Source organism: Neoarius graeffei, chromosome 2 (genome assembly GCF_027579695.1).
Source record: "Neoarius graeffei isolate fNeoGra1 chromosome 2, fNeoGra1.pri, whole genome shotgun sequence".
NCBI lineage: Eukaryota > Metazoa > Chordata > Actinopteri > Siluriformes > Ariidae > Neoarius > Neoarius graeffei.
In genome coordinates, this window is record NC_083570.1 from 2,145,872 (window position 1) to 2,167,331 (window position 21,460).

General features: G+C 40.0%; 3 protein-coding genes across 3 annotated transcripts; all 3 read right to left on the reverse strand.

Annotated features, from left to right (window-relative positions):
• Positions 1-1,740: 1,740 nt before the first annotated feature.
• Positions 1,741-2,733, reverse strand: LOC132871358 (trace amine-associated receptor 13c-like). Its single transcript, XM_060905472.1, has one exon. The coding sequence runs from the start codon at positions 2,731-2,733 to the stop codon at positions 1,741-1,743; it is 993 nt and encodes a 330-aa protein (XP_060761455.1).
• A 10,991-nt stretch (positions 2,734-13,724) lies between these two features.
• Positions 13,725-14,717, reverse strand: LOC132871368 (trace amine-associated receptor 13c-like). The gene has a single exon (XM_060905484.1). The coding sequence runs from the start codon at positions 14,715-14,717 to the stop codon at positions 13,725-13,727; it is 993 nt and encodes a 330-aa protein (XP_060761467.1).
• Positions 14,718-19,503: 4,786 nt separating this feature from the next.
• Positions 19,504-20,496, reverse strand: LOC132871377 (trace amine-associated receptor 13c-like). The gene has a single exon (XM_060905497.1). It carries the CDS (start codon positions 20,494-20,496, stop codon positions 19,504-19,506), a length of 993 nt encoding a protein of 330 aa, XP_060761480.1.
• Between the last annotated feature and the right edge of the window lie 964 nt (positions 20,497-21,460).

A 21,460-nucleotide genomic window follows, 5' to 3' on the forward strand; every position in this document is an offset into this window, starting at 1 on the left:
TGTTTCCCATGATGGCCAAAAATATCAACTTTAGTCTCATTTGACCAGAGAATCTTCTTCCATGTATTTGGGGAATCTGCCACATGCTGTTGGGCAAACGCCAAATGTGTTTTCTTATATATATATATATATATATATATATATATATATATATATATTTTTTTTTTTTTCGTTAAGCAATGGCTTTTTTCTGGCCGCTTTTCTATAAAGCCCTGCTCTGTGGAGCGTATGGCTTAAAGTGGTCCTATGGACAGATACTCCACAGATACCGCTGTGGATCTTTGCAGCTCCTTCAGTTTTATTTTTGGTGTTTTTGTTGCATCTCTGATTAATGCCCTCCTTGCCTGGTCTGTGAGTTTTGGTGGGCGGGGCCTTCTCTTGTCAGGTTTGTAGTGGTGCCATAATCTTTCCATTTTGCTATATTTGATTTAATGGTGCTCCGTGGGATATTCAAAGTTTGGGATTTTTTTTATAACCCAACTCTGATCTATACTTCTCCACAACTTTGTCTCTGACCTGTTTGGAGGCTCCTTGGTTTTCATATTGTTTGCTTCGTAATGTTGCAGAGTCAGGGGCCTTCCAGAACAGGTTGATTTAAACAGAAATCATGTCACAGATCATAGGACACTTTATTGCACACAGATGGATCTTAATCAACTAATTATATGACTTATGAAGTTAACTGGTTGGACCAGCTCTTGTTTAGGGATTTCATATGAAAGGGGTGAATACCTACAGTATGCACACTCCAGATTTCTGTTTTTTCCTCTTAATTATTGTTTGTGTCACAATAAAAAAACAAAAAAATTTGCACCTTTAAAGTGGTAGGCATGTTTTATAAATCAAATGACGCGAAACCCCCCCCCCCCCCCCCAAACAAGCCATTTTTATTCCAGCTTGTAATGCAACAAAATGGGACAAACATCAAGGGGGATAAATACTTTTGTAAAACAATGTAGGCTGCAGGATAGGAGTGGGTTCTTGGCTGATGGTTGTAGATGTCTGAATTATGGATCATGCATTGGCCTTAGTGTTTTTGGAACCAATACAGTTGGAGATGGTGACCTGGAAAGGTGTGAAAAAGAATGCCCACCTTGCCTGACATGGATTCAGCCATTTTGCTGTCTTTAGATATTTAAGGTTCTTAGGATCAGAGAGAATAACAAATGGATACGTGGCCCCCTCAAGCCAGTGTCTCCATTCCTCTAGGGAAAGCTTTACTGCAAGAAGTTCCAGATTCCTGATGTCATAATTCTGTGTAGACATTGAGAGTTTCTTCGAAAAAAAAAGGCAACAGGGTGTAGCTTGGGCTTCTCCCCAAAGCGCTGTGACAACACCTCTCCCATTTCTGTCTCGGAGGCATCTACAGCCACGATGAATGATTTTGAAGGATCTGGATGTCTGAGAATTGGTGTTATTGTGATGGCTGATTTGAGCTCTTTGAAGGCATCCTCCGCAGCCTTGTTCCACTCGAGGTGCTTGGGACCTTTCTTAAGCAAGATGGTGAACCCTCTGATGAACCGGTGTGAGGGTTGTGGCAGGAAGGGCATCTGGCTTAAAATTATGATCCAGTTATTATGACATGGCTCAAGAGAGTCCAAATGGAGCCGGAATGGCAGCAGTGCTGGACAAGGGAGAAGAAGATAATGATGAATATACAGTAAAAGCAATATTTGGCAACATGATCAGGTGGAATTAAAACAAAAAACAACAAAAAAACAATAAAAAAAACCCAGCTGTTTATGAAAATACATTGATTAATGCAGAGTCTGTTTGGAATATTTGCAGAGTGATAATTAATTTAATGCACCTCCTAAACCATGGGTAAAACAAAGCATAAATAAATGGATTAATGGTGGAATTAAGACAAATTATGAAAACGATTGAATGAAAAGTTTCTTCCTGGACTTCAATAACATAACCTAAAACTCTGTAAATATAATATGGAAGTAAACACACCAGAAATACAGAAACTAAAATGCCGAGGACTTTAGCTGCTTTTCTCTCTGATTTCATCGAGTGCGATGTGATTTTCTGTGTTTCAGGCCATGTGTGATTATTAAGCTCTCTGATCGCAGTGGCATGTTTCTTAGCAATCACAAAAACCCCAGTATACAATATGATTATGACAGAACATGGAAAAATAAATGTTATTACAAGATCAATTACAGACCAAACCTCATTTACAAAGTAAAAACACTCTCCAGGACACAGTAAAACATTCATGAAGTTTCCATTGAAATATAAGAGTGCCAAGTTATAGACCATCAATACACCCCAGTCAAAAACAATTACAACACGAGTGATCCTCACAGAGACATGGTTCATGTAGAGAAAGGGGTTTGAGAGAGCCAAATATCGATCCACAGCAATCAGAGCAATATTATAGACGGACACGATTGTGAGGAAACCACTAATCAATAAAAGGTAGAGACAGACACCTCCTCCAAATATCCAGCATGACTCGATTATCCAGATCAACATCGGCGGCATTACAAAAGCACCAATGAAGAAATCCGACACGGCCAGAGATAACACGAGTGTGTTTGTTGGTGTGTGAAGCTGCTTGAAGTGAAAAACAGAGATGATGACGAGCAGATTTCCACACACTGTTAGAAGAACCACAGCAGCTGAACACACGTACAGTAAGATATAAACTACAGGAGATACAGATCTCTCTGGACAGGAGAAATTCACACAGCGATCAGATTGGTTAAACTCCATCAGGTTCATGAATACAGCATTTCACTAATGCCTACAGAGCTAAAAGAAACCCCTCATGTATCACATGCTACGACTGTAAACCAGTGTGTAAGGTCACAGTTGAATAACTTATGGGTCACGCAGCTCTCGTGCTTTTATAGTATAGAAATAGATTACGCCCCCTGAGTTTGAGTGACAGCATAATACATATGAGGTAATATCATACCTTGTTTGAACAAATAGGCACAGTAGGCATTGTCAGGGTTGGGAGGTTACGTTAAAATATATTCCAATACAATTACTAATTCCCTGGATAAAAATGTGGTCAGTAACCTCATCCAAGTATCACAATATTCACGTCATTTGATGAGTTTTTGTCCCCTTTTCTGCTTTAAAGACACAATACTGGTGAAATTTCCTCCCAGTGAAAGCATTTCTTTCACTCCAGGCCATGATAATGAATTGGTTCCTGTAAGATTAGCTGTGGTTTCACTCAAGACCAGAGTGGTGTGACAATAAAGTCGGAGTATACATGCATTCAACTTGTGTAACAGCAGAAAATCGTGAATACTTTGGAGACAGCCATGTGCATGTTCGTGTCCGTGTTGTGAGAAGCCATGTCCATGGAAGTATCAGGGATGAGAATGAAAAATATTTAAAAAGTCTGAAAAAACCGGGGCGGGGCCCATGGCCCAGGGGGGCAGGGCCCAGGGGCTCCAGGGGCTTATGATTTTTGGCTATTTTTTTCCCCCAAAACCATTAATTTTATCAGCAAAAAGTTGCAATTTCTGTGGAAATAAATTCCCCTTCTTGGTGGACTACCAGGTGAAAATGATTAATATGGTACAAGAGACTTGTTTTTAATCAATTCACATATGATGATTTCAAAAAATCAATGCACCTTTTAATATAAACGAGCTCTACAGTATTATATTTCTGCATTTTAGCTATTCATGTCTTTGAATACTCTAATCCTTTAAAATGAAGTGTAAACCAGAAAAAAGTTCTATCATATAATTCTCTTAAGCTTTTTTCTGATGTTATCATGGTAGCAGGAGCTCTTGCATATTAAGCAGGCAACATTCAACATCACTTATCACTTACCTTTCAACTGTTGTGTGTACTAACTAGGTTTTATCTGGACAGGATGTTGTGTAATGTAATACAGATACCATACGGTCAATCTGAAGATCAAGATGGTGATTTTGAGTTAAAGAACAGGCATGTACAATTGGCATTACATATTGGAAAGTTTTTTTAAATCAAAAACTATAAGTTCATCTCGGCCTAAAAAATTTGGGCAGACGCTCCCACGGCACATACCAGCAATCCCCCCTTCCCCGTCCCCGTCCCCCTATGAAATGAGCAATAATTATGAGTGTTATACATGGTATCATACCTAAAATTTTATCAGAAATCTAGATACAATACTATGATTCTCCCCAACATGCTACATTAGACAAGCTAACCCCATTTATAAAAAGATAGAATAGAATAGAATAGAATAGAATAGAATAGAAAGCCTTCATTGTCATCACACAGAGTATAATGAGATTCAGAGCTGCTCCATAAAGTGCACACACACATAGAAAAAAAGAAAAGGTATGTACAATATACAATATACAAAAACTACTATTGAACTACTAGCTACTATATACAAACACATTTGTATAGATCCTGCATGGAGAATACACCCAAGACAAAGCACAGTAGATAAAACCTTAGGGGCAAGTAAAGTGGCTAATAGTAGCAGCATCTAGTGGTGTGCAACCATGTGTAACATTATAATTACAGTTCAAGTATATTGGCATTATAATTACAGTATATATATATATATATATATATATATATATATATATATATATATATATATATATATATATAAAACCCTGATTCCAAAAAAGTTGGGACAAAGTACAAATTGTAAATAAAAACGGAATGCAATAATTTACAAATCTCAAAAACTGATATTGGATTCACAATAGAACCTAGACAACATATCAAATGTCGAAAGTGAGACATTTTGAAATTTCATGCCAAATATTGGCTCATTTGAAATTTCATGACAGCAACACATCTCAAAAAAGTTGGGACAGGGACAAGAAGAGGCTGGAAAAGTTAAAGGTACAAAAAAGGAACAGCTGGAGCACCAAATTGCAACTCATTAGGTCAATTGGCAATAGGTCATTAACATGACTGGGTATAAAAAGAGCATCTTGGAGTGGTAGTGGCTCTCAGAAGTAAAGATGGGAAGAGGATCACCAATCCCCCTAATTCTGCGCCGACAAGTAGTGGAGCAATATCAGAAAGGAGTTCGACAGGGTAAAATTGCAAAGAGTTTGAACATATCATCATCTACAGTGCATAATATCATCAAAAGATTCAGAGAATCTGGAAGAATCTCTGTGCGTAAGGGTCAAGGCCGGAAAACCATACCGGGTGCCCGTGATCTTCGGGCCCTTACACGGCACTGCATCACATACAGGCATGCTTCTGTATTGGAAATCACAAAATGGGCTCAGGAATATTTCCAGAGAACATTATCTGTGAACACATTTCACCGTGCCGTCCGCCGTTGCCAGCTAAATCTCTATAGTTCAAAGAAGAAGCCGTATCTAAACATGATCCAGAAGCGCAGACGTCTTCTCTGGGCCAAGGCTCATTTAAAATGGACTGTGGCAAAGTGGAAAACTGCTCTGTGGTCAGACGAATCAAAATTTGAAGTTCTTTATGGAAATCAGGGACGCCGTGTCATTCGGACTAAAGAGGAGAAGGACGACCCGAGTTGTTATCAGTGCTCAGTTCAGAAGCCTGCATCTCTGATGGTATGGGGTTGCATTAGTGCGTGTGGCATGGGCAGCTTACACATCTGGAAAGACACCATCAATGCTGAAAGGTATATCCAGGTTCTAGAGCAACATATGCTCCCATCCAGACGACGTCTCTTTCAGGGAAGACCTTGCATTTTCCAACATGACAATGCCAAACCACATACTGCATCAATTACAGCATCATGGCTGCGTAGAAGAAGGGTCCGGGTACTGAACTGGCCAGCCTGCAGTCCAGATATTTCACCCATAGAAAACATTTGGCGCATCATAAAACGGAAGATACTGTAGCATCAGCCACAGTACACAGCTACAGATACTGTAGCATCGAGTTTGTTACAATACGACAAAAAAAGACCTAAGACAGTTGAGCAACTAGAATCCTACATTAGACAAGAATGGGTTAACATTCCTATCCCTAAACTTGAGCAACTTGTCTCCTCAGTCCCCAGACGTTTACAGACTGTTGTAAAGAGAAAAGGGGATGTCTCACAGTGGGAAACATGGCCTTGTCCCAACTTTTTTGAGATGTGTTGTCATGAAATTAAAAATCACCTAATTTTTCTCTTTAAATGATACAATTTCTCATTTTAAACATTTGATATGTCATCTATGTTCTATTATGAATAAAATATGGAATTTTGAAACTTCCACATCATTGCATTCTGTTTTTTATTTACAATTTGTACTTTGTCCCAACTTTTTTGGAATCGGGCTTGTGTGTGTATATATATATATATATATATATACACATAAAAAAAAAATCTCCTTCTCACCCCCGGCAGGGGGGTGGTATCCATGTCATCCTCAAGCTCGGGTCCTCTACCAGAGGCCTGGGAGTTTGAGGGTTCTGCGAAGTATCTTCGATGTTCCTAGGACTGCGCTCTTCTGGACTGAGGCTTCAGATGTTGTTCCTGGGATTTGCTGGAGCCACTCTCCCAGTTTGGGGGTTACTGCCCCAAGTGCCCCCACTACCATGGGGACCACGCAACCCTTGACCTTCCACATCCGTTCCAGCTGCTCTTTCAACCCTTGATACTTCTCAAGTTTCTCATGTTCCTTCTTCCTGATGTTGGCGTCAGCTGGGATCGCCACATCTATCACCACCACCCTCTTCTGCTCTTTGTCCACCACCACTATGTCTGGTTGGTTAGCCAGGATCTGTTTGTCAGTCTGGAAGCTGAAGTCCCAGAGAACCTTGGCTCTGTTGTTCTCAGCCACCTTCTGTGGTATGGCCCATTGGGACTTGGGTACTTCTATTCCATACTGGTTGCAGATGTTCCTGTATACTATCCCAGCCACTTGGTTGTGCCTCTCCATGTACGCTGATCCAGCTAGCATCTTACACCCTGCTACTATGTGCTGGACTGTTTCAGGGGCTTATTTGCACAGTCTGCATCTTGGGTCTGATCTACTCTGGTAGATCCTGGCCTCTATGGCTCTTGTGCTTATGGCCTGTTCTTGTGCTGCCATGATTAGTGCCTCTGTGCTGTCTGTCAGTCCTGCATTATCCAGCCACTGGTAGGATTTCTTAATATCAGCCACTTCCTCTATCTGACGGTGGTACATGCCATGTAGGGGTTTGTCTCTCCAGGTTGTCTGTTCCTCCTCCTCCTCTGCACTCTCATCAGGGTTCTGCTGCCTGAGACATTCACTTAGCAGTTCATCCTTTGGGGCCATCTTTCTGATGTATTCTCGGATTTTCGATGTTTCATCCTGGACCATGGTCTTGATGCTCACTAGCCCTCGGCCTCCCTCTTTTCACTTAGTGTATAGTCTCAGGGTGCTGGACTTGGGGTGGAACCCTCCATGCATGGTGAGGAGCTTTCTAGTCTTGATATCTGTGGCTTCTATCTCCTCCTTTGGCCAGTTTATGATACCAGCCGGGTATCTGATGACTGGTAGTGCGTACATGTTGATGGCTCGGACCTTGTTCTTACCATTCAGCTGACTTTTCAGGACCTGCCTTACTCTCTGGAGGTATTTGGCTGTGGTTGACTTCCTTGTGGCTTCTTCGTGGTTTCCATTAGCCTGTGGGATGCCAAGGTACTTGTAGCTGTCTTGGATATCACCTATGTTGCCCTCTGGTAGGTCAATCCCCTCAGTCCGGATCATCTTGCCTCTCTTTGAGACCATCAGGCCACACTTGTCCAATCCGAATGACATCCCTATGTCATCGCTGTAGATCCGGGTGGTGTGGATCAGCGAGTCTATTTCTCGCTCATTCCTGGCATACAGCTTGATGTCATCCATGTAGAGCAGGTGGCTGATTGTTGCCCCAATACGGAATCGGTACCCGTAGCCGCTCTTCATGATGATCCGACTGAGGGGGTTCAGGCCTATGCAGAACAGCAGTGGTGATAGCGCATCTCCTTGGTATATGCCGCACTTGATGTTGACTTGGGCAATGGGTTTTGAGTTGGCCTCTAGGGTTGTCTTCCACATTTCCATTGAGTTCTGGATGAAGGTCCTTAGGTTCCTGTTGATCTTATACAGTTCCAGACATTCCAGTATCCATGTGTGTGGCATTGAGTCATAGGCTTTCTTGTAGTCAATCCAGGCAGTGCACAGGTTGGTCTGTCTCTTCTTATAGTCTCGGGCGACTGTTCTATTGACCAGTAGCTGGTGCTTGGCTCCTCTGGTGTTACTGCCAATTCCTTTCTGTGCCTCACTCATGTATTGAGACACATGCTTAATCATTTTTGCCACAATGATGCCTGACAGGGCCTTCCATGTTGTGCAGAGACAGGTAATTGGCCGGTAGTTGGATGGGATGGGTCCCTTCTGGGGGTCCTTCATGATTAGGACTGTCCTGCCTTGGGTTAGCCATTCTGGGTGGGTTCCATCCCTCAGCAGCTGGTTCATCTGTGCTGCTAGGCATTCATGGAGTGCAGTTAGCTTCTTCAGCCAGTACATATGGATCACATCGGGGCCTGGTGCTGTCCAGCTCTTCATCTTTGACACTCTTTCTTGGACGTCTGCCATTTAGATGGTTACTGGTTCTTGTTCTGGGAGGTTGCTGTGGTCAGCTCTTAGGTCCACTAACCATTGGGCATCGGTGTTGTGTGATGCCTTTCTTTCCCATATGTCTTTCCAGTATTTTTCCACCTCAGCTCTTGGTAGGTCTGACCGGTTGTTGTTCTCCTGCCACTGAGAGTACACCTTGGCTGGTTCAGTGGAGAACAGCTTGTTTATTCTCCTGGCCTCTCCCTCCTTGGTGTATCTCTTCAACTGGGTGGCCAGAGCTGTTAGTCGCTGTTTGGCAGTTTCGAGTGCCTCTGGTATGGAGAGTGAGTTGTACTTCCTGGGTGCCCCTTTATTCACCATGTTCCCTTTCTGTATGTTAGGACTTGAACTGTTTTGGCCTCTAGAGGCCGCTGTTATTTCCTTTTTGTGTCATGTTTATTTTGGCCTCTAGAGGCCGCCACTGTTCCTGTGTTTTGTGTTTTTGTTAATTGCCTGTTTAGTCCTAATTATCTTCACCTGTGTCCTTAATTAGTTTGTGTATTTATACCCCTGAGTTCAGTCCTCTTGTCACGGAGTCTTTGTGCTGTTATGTTTATCTCCAGTTTCCTTTGTACTGTGTTGTTTGTTTTGCACCTTGCTCTTATTTTGGAATTAGTAGTGACTGTGTTTTGTGGATCTTCTGAGCTTTTGCATTTTTGCCTTTTTCCTTTTGAACTTTTGAATTATACACTTTGTTTTTGTTTTTTTGTTTTGCCCTGGATTGTATATAGTGTACATAGTATAAATAAACATTTTGTTACTTTTTCTACTTCTGCCTCACGCCTCTGCATTTGAGTCATCCCCCTGGTGGCCTAGTGGGGGTTTGCTGGATCATCACACCAACGAACCAGGTTCGAATCCCAGCAAAACCCTAACAAGGCCAATATCAAATCTACCATTCATCGGGAAAATCCTGGAAAAAATTGTCTTCAATCAATTAACTGCCTTCTTGATATCAAACAGCCGTTTTGATAATTTTCAGTCAGGATTTCGTGCCAGAAAAAAAAAAAAAATTATCAAAACGGCTGTTTGATATCAAGAAGGCAGTTAATTGATTGAAGACAATTTTTTCCAGGATTTTCCCGATGAATGGTAGATTTGATATTGGCCTTGTTAGGGTTTTGCTGGGAAAAAAAAAAAAAAACCTAACAAGGCCAGGTTTTTTTCAGTCAGGATTTCGTGCCAGGGAGGTGTTCCAGGCATGTCCCCCCGGGAGGAGGCCCCGGGGAAGACCCAGGACACGCTGGAGGGATTATGTCTCTCGGCTGGCCTGGGAACGCCTCGGTGTTCTTCCCGAGGAGCTGGCCGAGGTGTCTGGGGAAAGGGAAGTTTGGGCTTCCATGCTTAGACTGCTGCCTCCGCGACCCGGTCCCGGATAAGCGGAAGAAGACGAGACGAGAGACGAGACGAGATTTCGTGCCAATCATAGCACTGAAACAGCGCTGATTAAAGTTATAAATGACATACGTCTTAATACTGATGCAGGCAAAACATCGGTCCTGGTATTACTGGACCTCAGTGCAGCTTTTGATACTGTTGATCACAACATACTGCTATATCGACTTGAACACTGGGTTGGATTGACTGGTAAAGTTATCAATTGGTTAAAATCATAGAAGCTTCTTTGTTACCCTGGGAAATTGTTCCTCAACGTCAATGTCCTTGACCTGTGGTGTCCCCCAGGGGTCGATTCTTGGACCATTACTTTTCAACCTTTATATGCTCCCACTTGGGCAAATTATCAATAAAATTTCAATTTTGTATCACTGCTATGCAGATGATACCCAAATTCATTTTGCTCTATCACCTAATGATTATGCCCCCCTTGAATGTCTCTACCAATGTATCGATCAAATCAATAGCTGGATGTCACAAAATTTTCTTCAGCTGAACACAGATAAAACAGAAGTAATTCTATTTGGAAAAAAAGATGAAAGACTCAGGATTACCACTATTCTTGACACAAAAGGGATTAAAACTAAAGAAATGGTTAAAAATCTTGGTGTTTTCATTGACAGCGAGCTAAACTTTGACAGTCACATGAAAGCAATCACTAAAACGGCATTTTATCACCTAAAAAACATTTCCAAACTAAGAGGACTTATGTCAAAAAATGATCTGGAAAAACTAATACATGCCTTCATCTCTAGTAGGGTTGATTACTGCAATGGCCTTTTCACAGGCCTGCCAAAAAAGACCATCAAACGACTTCAGCAGGTTCAAAATGCAGCGGCGAGGGTTCTCACACGAACAAAAAGAACAGAGCACATTACTCCAATTCTAAGGTCCCTTCACTGGCTTCCAGTAAGCTACAGAATTGACTTTAAAGTATTGCTGCTGGTATACAAATCTCTAAATGGTACAGGGCCCAATTACCTCTCTGATATGTTTCAGCGGCCTAACCCAATCAGATCTACCAGATCAAAACAGAAAAATTTACTATTAAAGCCAGTTGTTAAAACAAAGTGTGGTGAAGCAGCTTTTAGCTACTATGCAGTACAGCTATGGAACCAACTGCCAGAGGACATTAAAAATGCTCCAGCTGTTGGCAGCTTCAAATCTAGGTTAAAGACCAAGCTGTTTTCAGATGCTTTCTGTTAAATAACTAATATTGTCTTTTTTACATTTTTTATAATCTTTACTTTCTGCATGTTTTAACTTTACTTTAACTTTATTCTATTTTATTTTGCTGTTTTTTTTCTTTTTCTCCTCCTATTTGAACTACTAATTCATTTTATTATTTTATTTCTACTATTGTTTAATTCTTATTTTCTTTTAATTCTTTTAATTCTTTTAATTAATTGTTTTAGAATAAAAATAAAATTATTTTATTTAATTTTATTTCTCTATTGTTTACTGTTTTTGTTTTTACTTCTGTAAAGCACATTGAACTGCCATTGTGTATGAAATGTGCTATATAAATAAACTTGCCTTGCCTTGCCTTACCTTTAGCAGAACACAGTTACATTTTTGTATCTTAATTCCAAAACACCAAATGATATGTTATGTAAGTTGTGGACACATACTGTATATATTATTATTACCTTGCCTGGGACGGAGTCCACCAGGGGACGAGGTATTGTTTTCGGTGGGGTTTCTTTGTTTGTTTCTTTGTTATTTTGTTAGCAACATTATGGAAAAATGGCTGGACCAATCTTCATGAAACTTTCAGGATAGATGGGTATTGGTCTCAAATAGAACCTGCAACATTTTAAGGGTAATCTGTTCAAGGTTAAGGTCACCAAAAAGGTCAAAATCATGTTTTTGCAATATCTTCCTTCATATTCATCATATTTACTTCAAACCAAATCCAAAATGTTCATCTTTCAATTCTGCTTCCATTGATATGCTACATGATGGGGTATCTCTCATAGTTTCTTTGTGGTTGGGGGTCAAATATCAGGCAGGTCAAGTCATTGGTGCTACCACGCGAGGTCTGTTTTGCCTGGCAACACTTGTTATTATTATTATTATAGCCAATCAGGAGTGCAGATAGGATTTTTGAACTGGGGGGGACTGAGCTGTCAGCAAATGATTCCATTTTGTGAAAATGCATATAATATATATATATATATATATATATATATATATATATATATATATATATATATACACACTGTATGTACTGAAGCTTCAATATACATTAGAATTGTGAGATTTCTAACTGAATGAACATTGGTAGACAAAGGCCTACCTGGTCAACACTAGCCATACATGATCAAATTGTTATTTGTCTGGTATATTAATCAGGCTCCAAGATTTCATGCCTTCTGCATGTTTTATTTAAACATTTGCTGATCTCAGCAGGATGAAGAATATCATCACAAAAACTTTAACTGTAACTTCTAACAAAAAGGGAATGCCCAAAAATTAATAACAAAAAAAAAAAATTGAAATGATTCACACTCGTGCCTTCAGGTAAGTGCAAATGCCTTTTTATTATTGTCAGACTAGCTACTCAACATTATCAAAAGAATATCTGCCACATCTGGGAAAGTTAACAGGCAATATGATACTTACATTGCTCAGTTTTTGAAAAAAAACGCTGTAATTGTTTTTTTTGTTTTTTCATTGTTGACCCCACCAGGGATTGCCTGCAGGCCAGGACGATGTTAACATCTTAAATGTTATAATTTCAGTTAACAGTTGCTGCTGACTAAAATAACATTATACATAAAAATAACAACATTAAAAGATATTCACCTACAGCCTAGAATGCTGTTATTTTACATTTAGCCTACTTCAGGTAAGTCCAAATTCCTTCTTATTATTATCAGACTAGCTACTCAACATTACAAAACAAGTATTTGGCTCTCCCACCATCACTTCAGATGCTGCTCCTGCTCAACTGTCCACTCTACTGTCTCCTGTATGCAACAGCTCCCCTACCAATGCAGCTGCAACACCCACCACTTCTGGTTACCTGCCCCCATCCTTCACAGTTGATGAGGTGAGGGTGGAGCTTGGGAGACTGCGTCCAGGGAAAGCAGCAGGCCCAAATGGTGTGTGTCCAAGACTCCTGAAGGACTGTGCAGCCCAGCTAGCTGAGCCCCTCTGGTGGCTCTTCAACATGAGTCTATGACTAGGCAAAGTTCCAGTGCAGTGGAAAACATCCTGTCTCGTACCGATGCCCAAAGTAGGGCGACCAGTTGAGAAAAACGATCACTGCCCAGTGGCCTCAACATCCCATATTATGAAGACCCTGGAGTGTCTGGTTCTCCAACTCATGAGGCCAGAGGTCACTCATGTATAGAGAGAAGTGATAAAACTGAAAGAAGCTGTGCTACAAGCCTGGAAACCCATTACAAAAATACAACAGTTTGGTGATGTCACAGGGTCACCGGCTTGATGTAGTTATTGCAAACAAGGGATATGCAACCAAATATTAAGTAGTAATTACTTTAATTTACCTAAAGACTATCAGTTTGTCTACTTTGGCACACCAGTGGTGTCATGTTCTTGTCTGTTTAATACATCTATATGTAAATATCAGGAAATGAAAGCTGAAAGATTAAGGACTATATATATATATAAGATTATAGATTAAGGACTGTTTATATATATATATATATATATATATATATATATATATATATATATATATATATAAAGCATATTTAATATATGGCATAATGAACGTAATCGAAAGAATATTTGGGAACATCAAGTGGAGTAGAAAAAGGCTGTTCATGAAAGTACGTTTATTAATGCAGAGTCTGTTTGGAATATTTGCAGAGTGATAATTAATTTAATGCACCTCCTAAACCATGGATAAAACAGAGCATAAATAAATGGATTAATGGTGGAATTAAGAAAAATTATGAAAATGATTGTATTAAAAGTTTCTTGCTGGACTTCAATAACATCACCTAATAAGCTATAAATAAAATATGGAAGAAAACACAGTAGAAACACAGAAACTAAAATGCTGAGGACTTTAGCTGCTTTTCTCTCAGATTTCATCGAGTGTGATGTGATTTTCTGTGTTTTAGATTGTGTGTGATTATTAAGCTCTCTGATCGCAGTGGCATGTTTCTTAGCAATCACAAAAACCCGAGTATACAATATGATTATGACAGAAAGTGGAAAGATAAATGAAAATACAATATCAATTACAGACCAAACCTCATTTAGAAAGTAAAAACACTCTCCAGGACACAGTAAAACATTCATGAAGTTTCCATTGAAATATAACAGTGCCAAGTTATAGACCATCACTACACCCCAGTCAAAAATAATTACAACGAGAATAATCCTCACAGAGACATGGTTCATGTAGAGAAAGGGGTTTGAGAGAGCCAAATATCGATCCACAGCAATCAGAGCAACATTATAGATGGAGACGATTGTGATGAAAACATTAATCGATAAAAAACTGGTACAGAAATCTCTCCCAAATATCCAGCATGACTCGATTATCCAGATTAACATCGGCGGCATTACAAAAGCACCAACAAAGAAATCCGACACGGCCAGAGAGAACACGAGTGTGTTTGTTGGTGTGTGAAGCTGCTTGAAGTGAAAAACAGAGATGATGACGAGCAGATTTCCACACACTGTTAGAAGAACCACAGCAGCTGAACACACGTACAGTAAGATATAAGCAGCAGGAGATACAGATCTCTCTGGACAGGAGAAATTCACACAGCGATCAGATTGGTTAAACTCCATCAGGTTCATGAATACAACATTTCACTAATGCCTACAGAGCTTCAAGGAAAACAGTAACTAATTAAATGACTTATGACTCAAACAGCCCTGGTGATTTTATAGTTCAGAAATTGATCACGCCTCCCCAGTTTCTTTGACAACATAATAAATGATGTCATGCTTTGTTGAGAAAAAGGCCTCGTAGGTACAGGCCAGAGAATAATATACACCATCATGCCAAATTTCATGTAACAAAGCCTACATATAAACAAAGTCGTTATGTTAAGAACCTGCCCTATTGATAATGAAAGTTTTAAAAAGGGTGATGAAAAGACATCTTATGAATAAATCAAGATGCCAGAGTGGGTGTATGTCCCTGTCACTTCATAGTTTCATTTCAACAAGATTTCTATTGATATTCAGTGTCTGGGTGCAGGCACTTATGGATGCAGTCGCAGGGGAGAACGTGTGTGTCACAAACTGGCAGCCAAATCCAAATCGTGAGACAAATGATGAGGCTGCAGATTCCGGTACCACGTGACCGACTGCCAGTATAGACCCCTTTCACATGATGTCACCGCGCCACGAGATTTTGTTAGGCGCCATATTGGAAGACCAAGTACATGCACTCACAATATAAAACAAAGTACGAGCGAGAGTAAAGTGACACGATGGATAATAATTCGGGTTATGTGAGTACATTACCAGCTGCAGAAAGGGCACGGTATGTGGAGAAACTGGCTGTGATTGATGGGTTTGACCCATATGATAAGACTCAGAAAAAATTATGTGAATCCAAGCACACAGTTTAACGCAAAAGTTCGTTTATATCCCGACCTTGTCAGCTGTCAGATTTATGTTAATGGACCCGGTAAGCTGGTAAATAATATATATATGTTTTTCTTTACCAAATTCTAACAGAAAACGAGAGCGCCTGAAAGGGAAAACCGAGCCGAGCCGCCTCACGGCTGTAATGCAAATTGCTTTCCTCCTCGGTATACAAGTGCGCTTCCATGGCAGGGAAAAAGAAATTACATTTTGCCACCTATGTAGTCCACTCTTTAAACAAATAGGAGTCATTCAGGATTCAGCCATGTTTTTGCTCCGTGTTTTTACTCGACCAAAGTTATACAGTATTATGATCTTTAAATTGCATAAATAAAACCATTTGGTGAAACTTTGAAGAAGAGATTGTACTGGTTTAAAGTTTTTACCGAACGTTTTCATGTCGACTCCAATTAATACACTAGTAGAATCGATGACTAGTTTAGTAGGCCAAAACGTTTTTCAATTTTTGACTGTACCAGCCTGAAAAAACTTGCGACAGTCAAATGGAAAAAAAGCAACCTGGTCATGTTGTACTCGACTAATCTATGACTGATGAGTATAGTCAGTGATACTAGTACTGATACAATAAAACAGACGACTGTAATCTGGTAGGCAGCACGATTTATATTATTTCTCCGTGTCAGATACATAAGGAGGACCGGACACCAATTCTGCCATCTGTTTGCTACCCAGACATTGTAAACTATTTGTTGCTTACACCCACTGCCTACACTGCTGATGACTTGAAAGCCTACAAAGGCCTACAGGCTTACAATTATGTTGTTAGTGGCTTGGTTCGTGATATTACAGCTGTTATTCAGAATAACCTACACATAGTTATGGCCAAGGTAATCTTGTTGATATTTATCTTTTAATAATATATCTTTTCAGTTGAAAAATTAGTACTTTTTGTTACTATTAAGGTATCCATAATTTAGGTTAATTTATCCAAATTATACATATGTATTTATGATATATGCCTACACAACAACTATGTTTTATTTATATAATAGGAGGGAGAGCAAGCCCCAAACCATCCTAAATTATTATTATTATTATTATTATTATTATTATTATTATTATTATTATTAAATTGTACAAGTCTGGGAGGCTTGCTCCTCATACAGTTATCAACTTGAGGCCAATTTAGCATGTTTTAAATCTGAATTTCTTGCGTTTGCTTACCTCAAAGTGTCCGCAGATCATGCACAGACTTATCCATTATATCCACAGTTTTTTGCCAAGTCTCACACAGGTTTCTTTCAAGTCTACTGTTGGGCCAATAAATCATAAATAAAAGAGCTCAGATTTGTTTGTTTAAGTCGTTTGCCACTCCACTTTATTCTCGTGGGTTCACATACCGCTGCCCTAATCACGAGTTTGTTGGTCTTCCAAAATGGCGCAGGGTCTGTTTACTTCCAGTTTCGGGTGACATCAGTGAAAGTGGTCTATAGACCCTTTTCACGTGACGTCATGACAAATGCGGCCGCCATTTTGGACATGTACTACCAGTAGTTTACCACAGCCAACATTGAGGAATGGCAGCAAAGAAAGCTTTTACTTTCAGCAAGACTTCCATCATGCCACTATATTGTTGTGCACCTGGATGTAGTAACCATCAACAAACAAGGCAAGGTTTATCATTTTATCGGATCTCAATGGAGAAGATGGATAGCGGCCAGTAACAGGAAAGATTGGCAGCCCTCGGCATACCAACGCTTGTGTAGTGACCACTTTGTTGGAGGTAAGACGAATAAAATTAGCCAGAAAAGGCATTACATTGGTGTTAACATTCTGTGGCGGCGAGTGTGTAACCAAATAGGTTAAAATAACCCATTGTAACCTCTTTGTTCTTCTGTAGTAGCTATTGTTGACTAGCTAATGTCAACAAGTAGCTGGTATGTTACTGTAGCAATGTTTACGTTCAGTCATTGGGATGACTGTTAAAACCTTTCAGTCTCAAGTTTTTCCTTTACTGTATTTACTAGTTTACTGTAATTATGATCCGGCAGCTATTTACATCGGATCCAGTATAAATAGCTGCTGGAGCCAACGTCCGAGGTTCCGGAGCGCGCTCCGGCTTGCTCCCCCTCAAATTAAGCAGCGCGCTCCGGCTTGCTCCCAGAGTGCTCCGGCTGAGGTTCCCCTCAAATTAAGCAGCGTGCGCCGGCTTGCTCCCGGAGTGCTCCGGCCGAGGTTCCTCTCAAATTAATTTGCTGCTTAATTTGAGGGGGAGCAAGCCGGAGCGCGCTCCGGAACCTCGGACGTTGGCGTGTATGTGTATGGCGATGGGTTTTTAACGACATAGGTATACAGATCATGTGGACCGAAGTCAGGTAAAGATGAGGGCTTCGTGTACTTCCGTACGTCAGTGAACAATCCTGGTGGAAGCAGGTAAACGTCATTCTCTAAGCCTGCTAACCTCAATTTTTGCAAATACCTCTCCCTCTGCTCGCCCTGTAAATGCCCTACGTCGCTGGATAGTGAAGGTGTTTTCTGCATCTCGCTCCGTTTTCTTTTATGTTTTTCGTTTGTCGCCTTCCTCGCATTCAAACCGATTCGAGCTGAAGTCCACTACATGTCCAAAATGGCGGTCGCGTTTACGAAGGTCATGTGACTGAAAAGGGTCTATAGTTTACTTTAGGTCTGTGGGCTGCACTAATACAGTGATATGCTCACTGTTTTTCATAGCCAAGAGAAACAAGGAGAGAACATACCAAGTCATTAGGGGAAAAAACTGTGTTGTACTGCAGGATAAAAAATTAAATATTGTTTTTTAAGGCCACAAATACAATGGGTCCACAAAGCCCAGCATCAATAAATGTTGTCTTTAAACCAGTTTGCAAAAGATAAAATGCAATGGCCAGCTAATCAGCCATTTAATGTGTGTAATCTGAATAGCAGTAGCCTAACAATGGCTGTCATTATCAAGTAATTAGGCTCTTGGCCTACTTATGTGTGTCTGCATTTCACTGAATTTAAAACAACTTAAAACAACTTGAGACATCTGTACTTATTTTATTGGAGCCTACTTTACTCTTTCTATTTCAGCTTTGGTTCAATTAATGTGCTATAAAAACAATGAATGGAGAAACAATGAATGAAGGCTGCACTAATACAGTGATATACACACAGTTTTTCATAGCCAAGAGAAAAAGGAGAGAACATACCAAATCATTAGGGGGAAAAAACTGTTGTACTGCGGGATATAATTTGAAATATTGTTTTTAAGGCCACAAATGCAAGGGGTCCACCAAATCCAGCACCAATAATGTTGTCTTTAAACAAGTTTGCAAAAGATAAAATGCAATGGCCAGCTAATCAGCCATTTAATATGTGGAATCTTAATAGCAGCCTACCAATGGCTTGCATTATCAGGTAATTAGGCTCTTGCCTACCACACACACAATGAATGGGGAACCCCGGTTGGAATGCAACTTGCAATATAATTCACTTTGTATGGTACTCTTTGCACTCTTTGTAAGTTAGACCTACTTTTGTGTATGTCTCCATTTCACTGAATTTAAAACAAATATCATAACTTTTTGTATTTTACTCTATTTGCACTTTAGTCCAATTTACCCCTACCATAAAAATGAACAGGAGAAATTAATAAATAATGTCACACTAGGCTGGCCTAGTGTAAAATATCAAGGAAACAAAAACTGTCAGCACTGGTTCTCAGAACAACCAAAAAACAGCCAAGCATAACGTTGTGTGGTGATAGCAGTGCAACTACTGGCTAACGTTTCATATGAGGGGTTCCCTAAAAGTTCAAGGAACGTTAGCCTTTGTTTGGTTTTTGCTGTAACCAAAGGGAACGTTTTTTAAATGGTAGTTTTTGGTTTGGTTATAACCTAACCTTTAGAGAACCAAATTCTAATGTTCCCTTTACGTCCTCTGTTACTAGGTTAACAGCAATATTTGGGAACATGATCAGGTGGAATTAAAACAAAACAAAAAAACAAACAAAGAAAGCCCCAGCTGTTTATGAAAATACATTGATTAATGCAGAGTCTGTTTGGAATATTTGCAGAGTGATAATTAATTTAATGCACCTCCTGAACCACGGGTAAAACAGAGCATAAATAAATGGATTAATGGTGGAATTAAGACAAATTATGAAAATGATAATATGAACAGTTTCTTGCTGGACTTCAATAACATAACCTAATAAGCTGTAAATAAAATATGGAAGTAAACACACCAGAAATACAGAAACTAAAATGCCGAGGACTTTAGCTGCTTTTCTCTCAGATTTCATCGAGTGTGATGTGATTTTCTGTGTTTTAGACCGTGTGTGATTATTAAGCTCTCTGATCACAGTGGCATGTTTCTTAGCAATCACAAAAACCCGAGTATACAATATGATTATAACAGAAAGTGGAAAGATAAATGAAAATACAATATCAATTACAGACCAAACCTCATTTAGAAAGTAAAAACACTCTCCAGGACACAGTAAAACATTCATGAAGTTTCCATTGAAATATAAGAGTGCCATGTTATAGACCATCACTACACCCCAGTCAAAAACAATTACAACACGAGTGATCCTCACAGAGACATGGTTCATGTAGAGAAAGGGGTTTGAGAGAGCCAAATATCGATCAACAGCAATCAGAGCAACATTATAGACGGACACGATTGTGATGAAACCAGAAATCATTAAAAGGTAGAGACAGACGTCTCTCCCAAATATCCAGCATGACTCGATTATCCAGATCAATATCGGCGGCATTAGAAAAGCACCAACGAAGAAATCCGACACGGCCAGAGAGAACACGAGTGTGTTTGTTGGTGTGTGAAGCTGCTTGAAGTGAAAAACAGAGATGATGACGAGCAGATTTCCACACACTGTTAGAAGAACCACACCAGCTGAACACACGTACAGTAAGATATAAGCAGCAGGAGATACAGATCTCTCTGGACAGGAGAAATTCACACAGCGATCAGATTGGTTAAACTCCATCTGATTCATGAATACAGCATTTCACTAATGCCTACAGAGCTAAAAGAAACCCATCATGTATCACATGCTACGACTGTAAACCAGTGTGTAAGGTCACAGTTGAATAACTTATGGGTCATGCAGCTCTGGTGCTTTTATAGTATAGAAATAGATTACGCCCCCTGAGTTTGAGTGACAGCATAATACATATGAGGTAATATCATACCTTGTTTGAACAAATAGGCAAAGTAGGCATTGTCAGGGTTGGGAGGTTACGTTAAAATATATTCCAATACAATTAGTAATTCGCTGGTTAAAAATGTGGTCAGTAACCTCATCCAAGTATCATAATATTCACGTCATTTGATGAGTTTTTGTCCCCTTTTCTGCTTTAAAGACACAATACTGATGAAATTTCCTCCCAGTGAAAGCAGTTCTTTTACTCCAGGCCATGATAATGAATTGGTTCCTGTAAGATTAGCTGTGGTTTCACTCAAGACCAGAATGGTGTGACAATAAAGCCGAATTATACATGCATTCAGCTTGTGTAACAGCAGAAAATCGTGAATACTTTGGAGACAGCCATGTGCATGTTCGTGTCTGTGTTGTGAGAAGCCATGTCCACGGAAGTATACTCCGCCCTGAGACTCGTGAAGTTTTGTAATATGTGTGTGCATGTGCACTGGCAGTATACTGTCCATTTTAAAACCTATTTTGAAATTGTAATTCTGCTAACAATCCCCGTGTGGCAGCGGGGGTGTGGTCAAGCATCGGTCTGTGACAGGAGGGCGGAGTCAGGGAAGGTAAATGGCAGAATCACTACACCTGTCGTTAATTAATGTGTTTGTGTGTCTTCCCAGTGACCGCGCCCTATTTAAGGAGAGAGAACGAGAGCAGAGGGGGCTCTCTCCCGAACCAGACGGCTGATGTGTGTGCGTGTGTCTGAGCGTGTGTGAGAGTATATATGAATGCTGAAAAGCTAAATAAAAGAGAA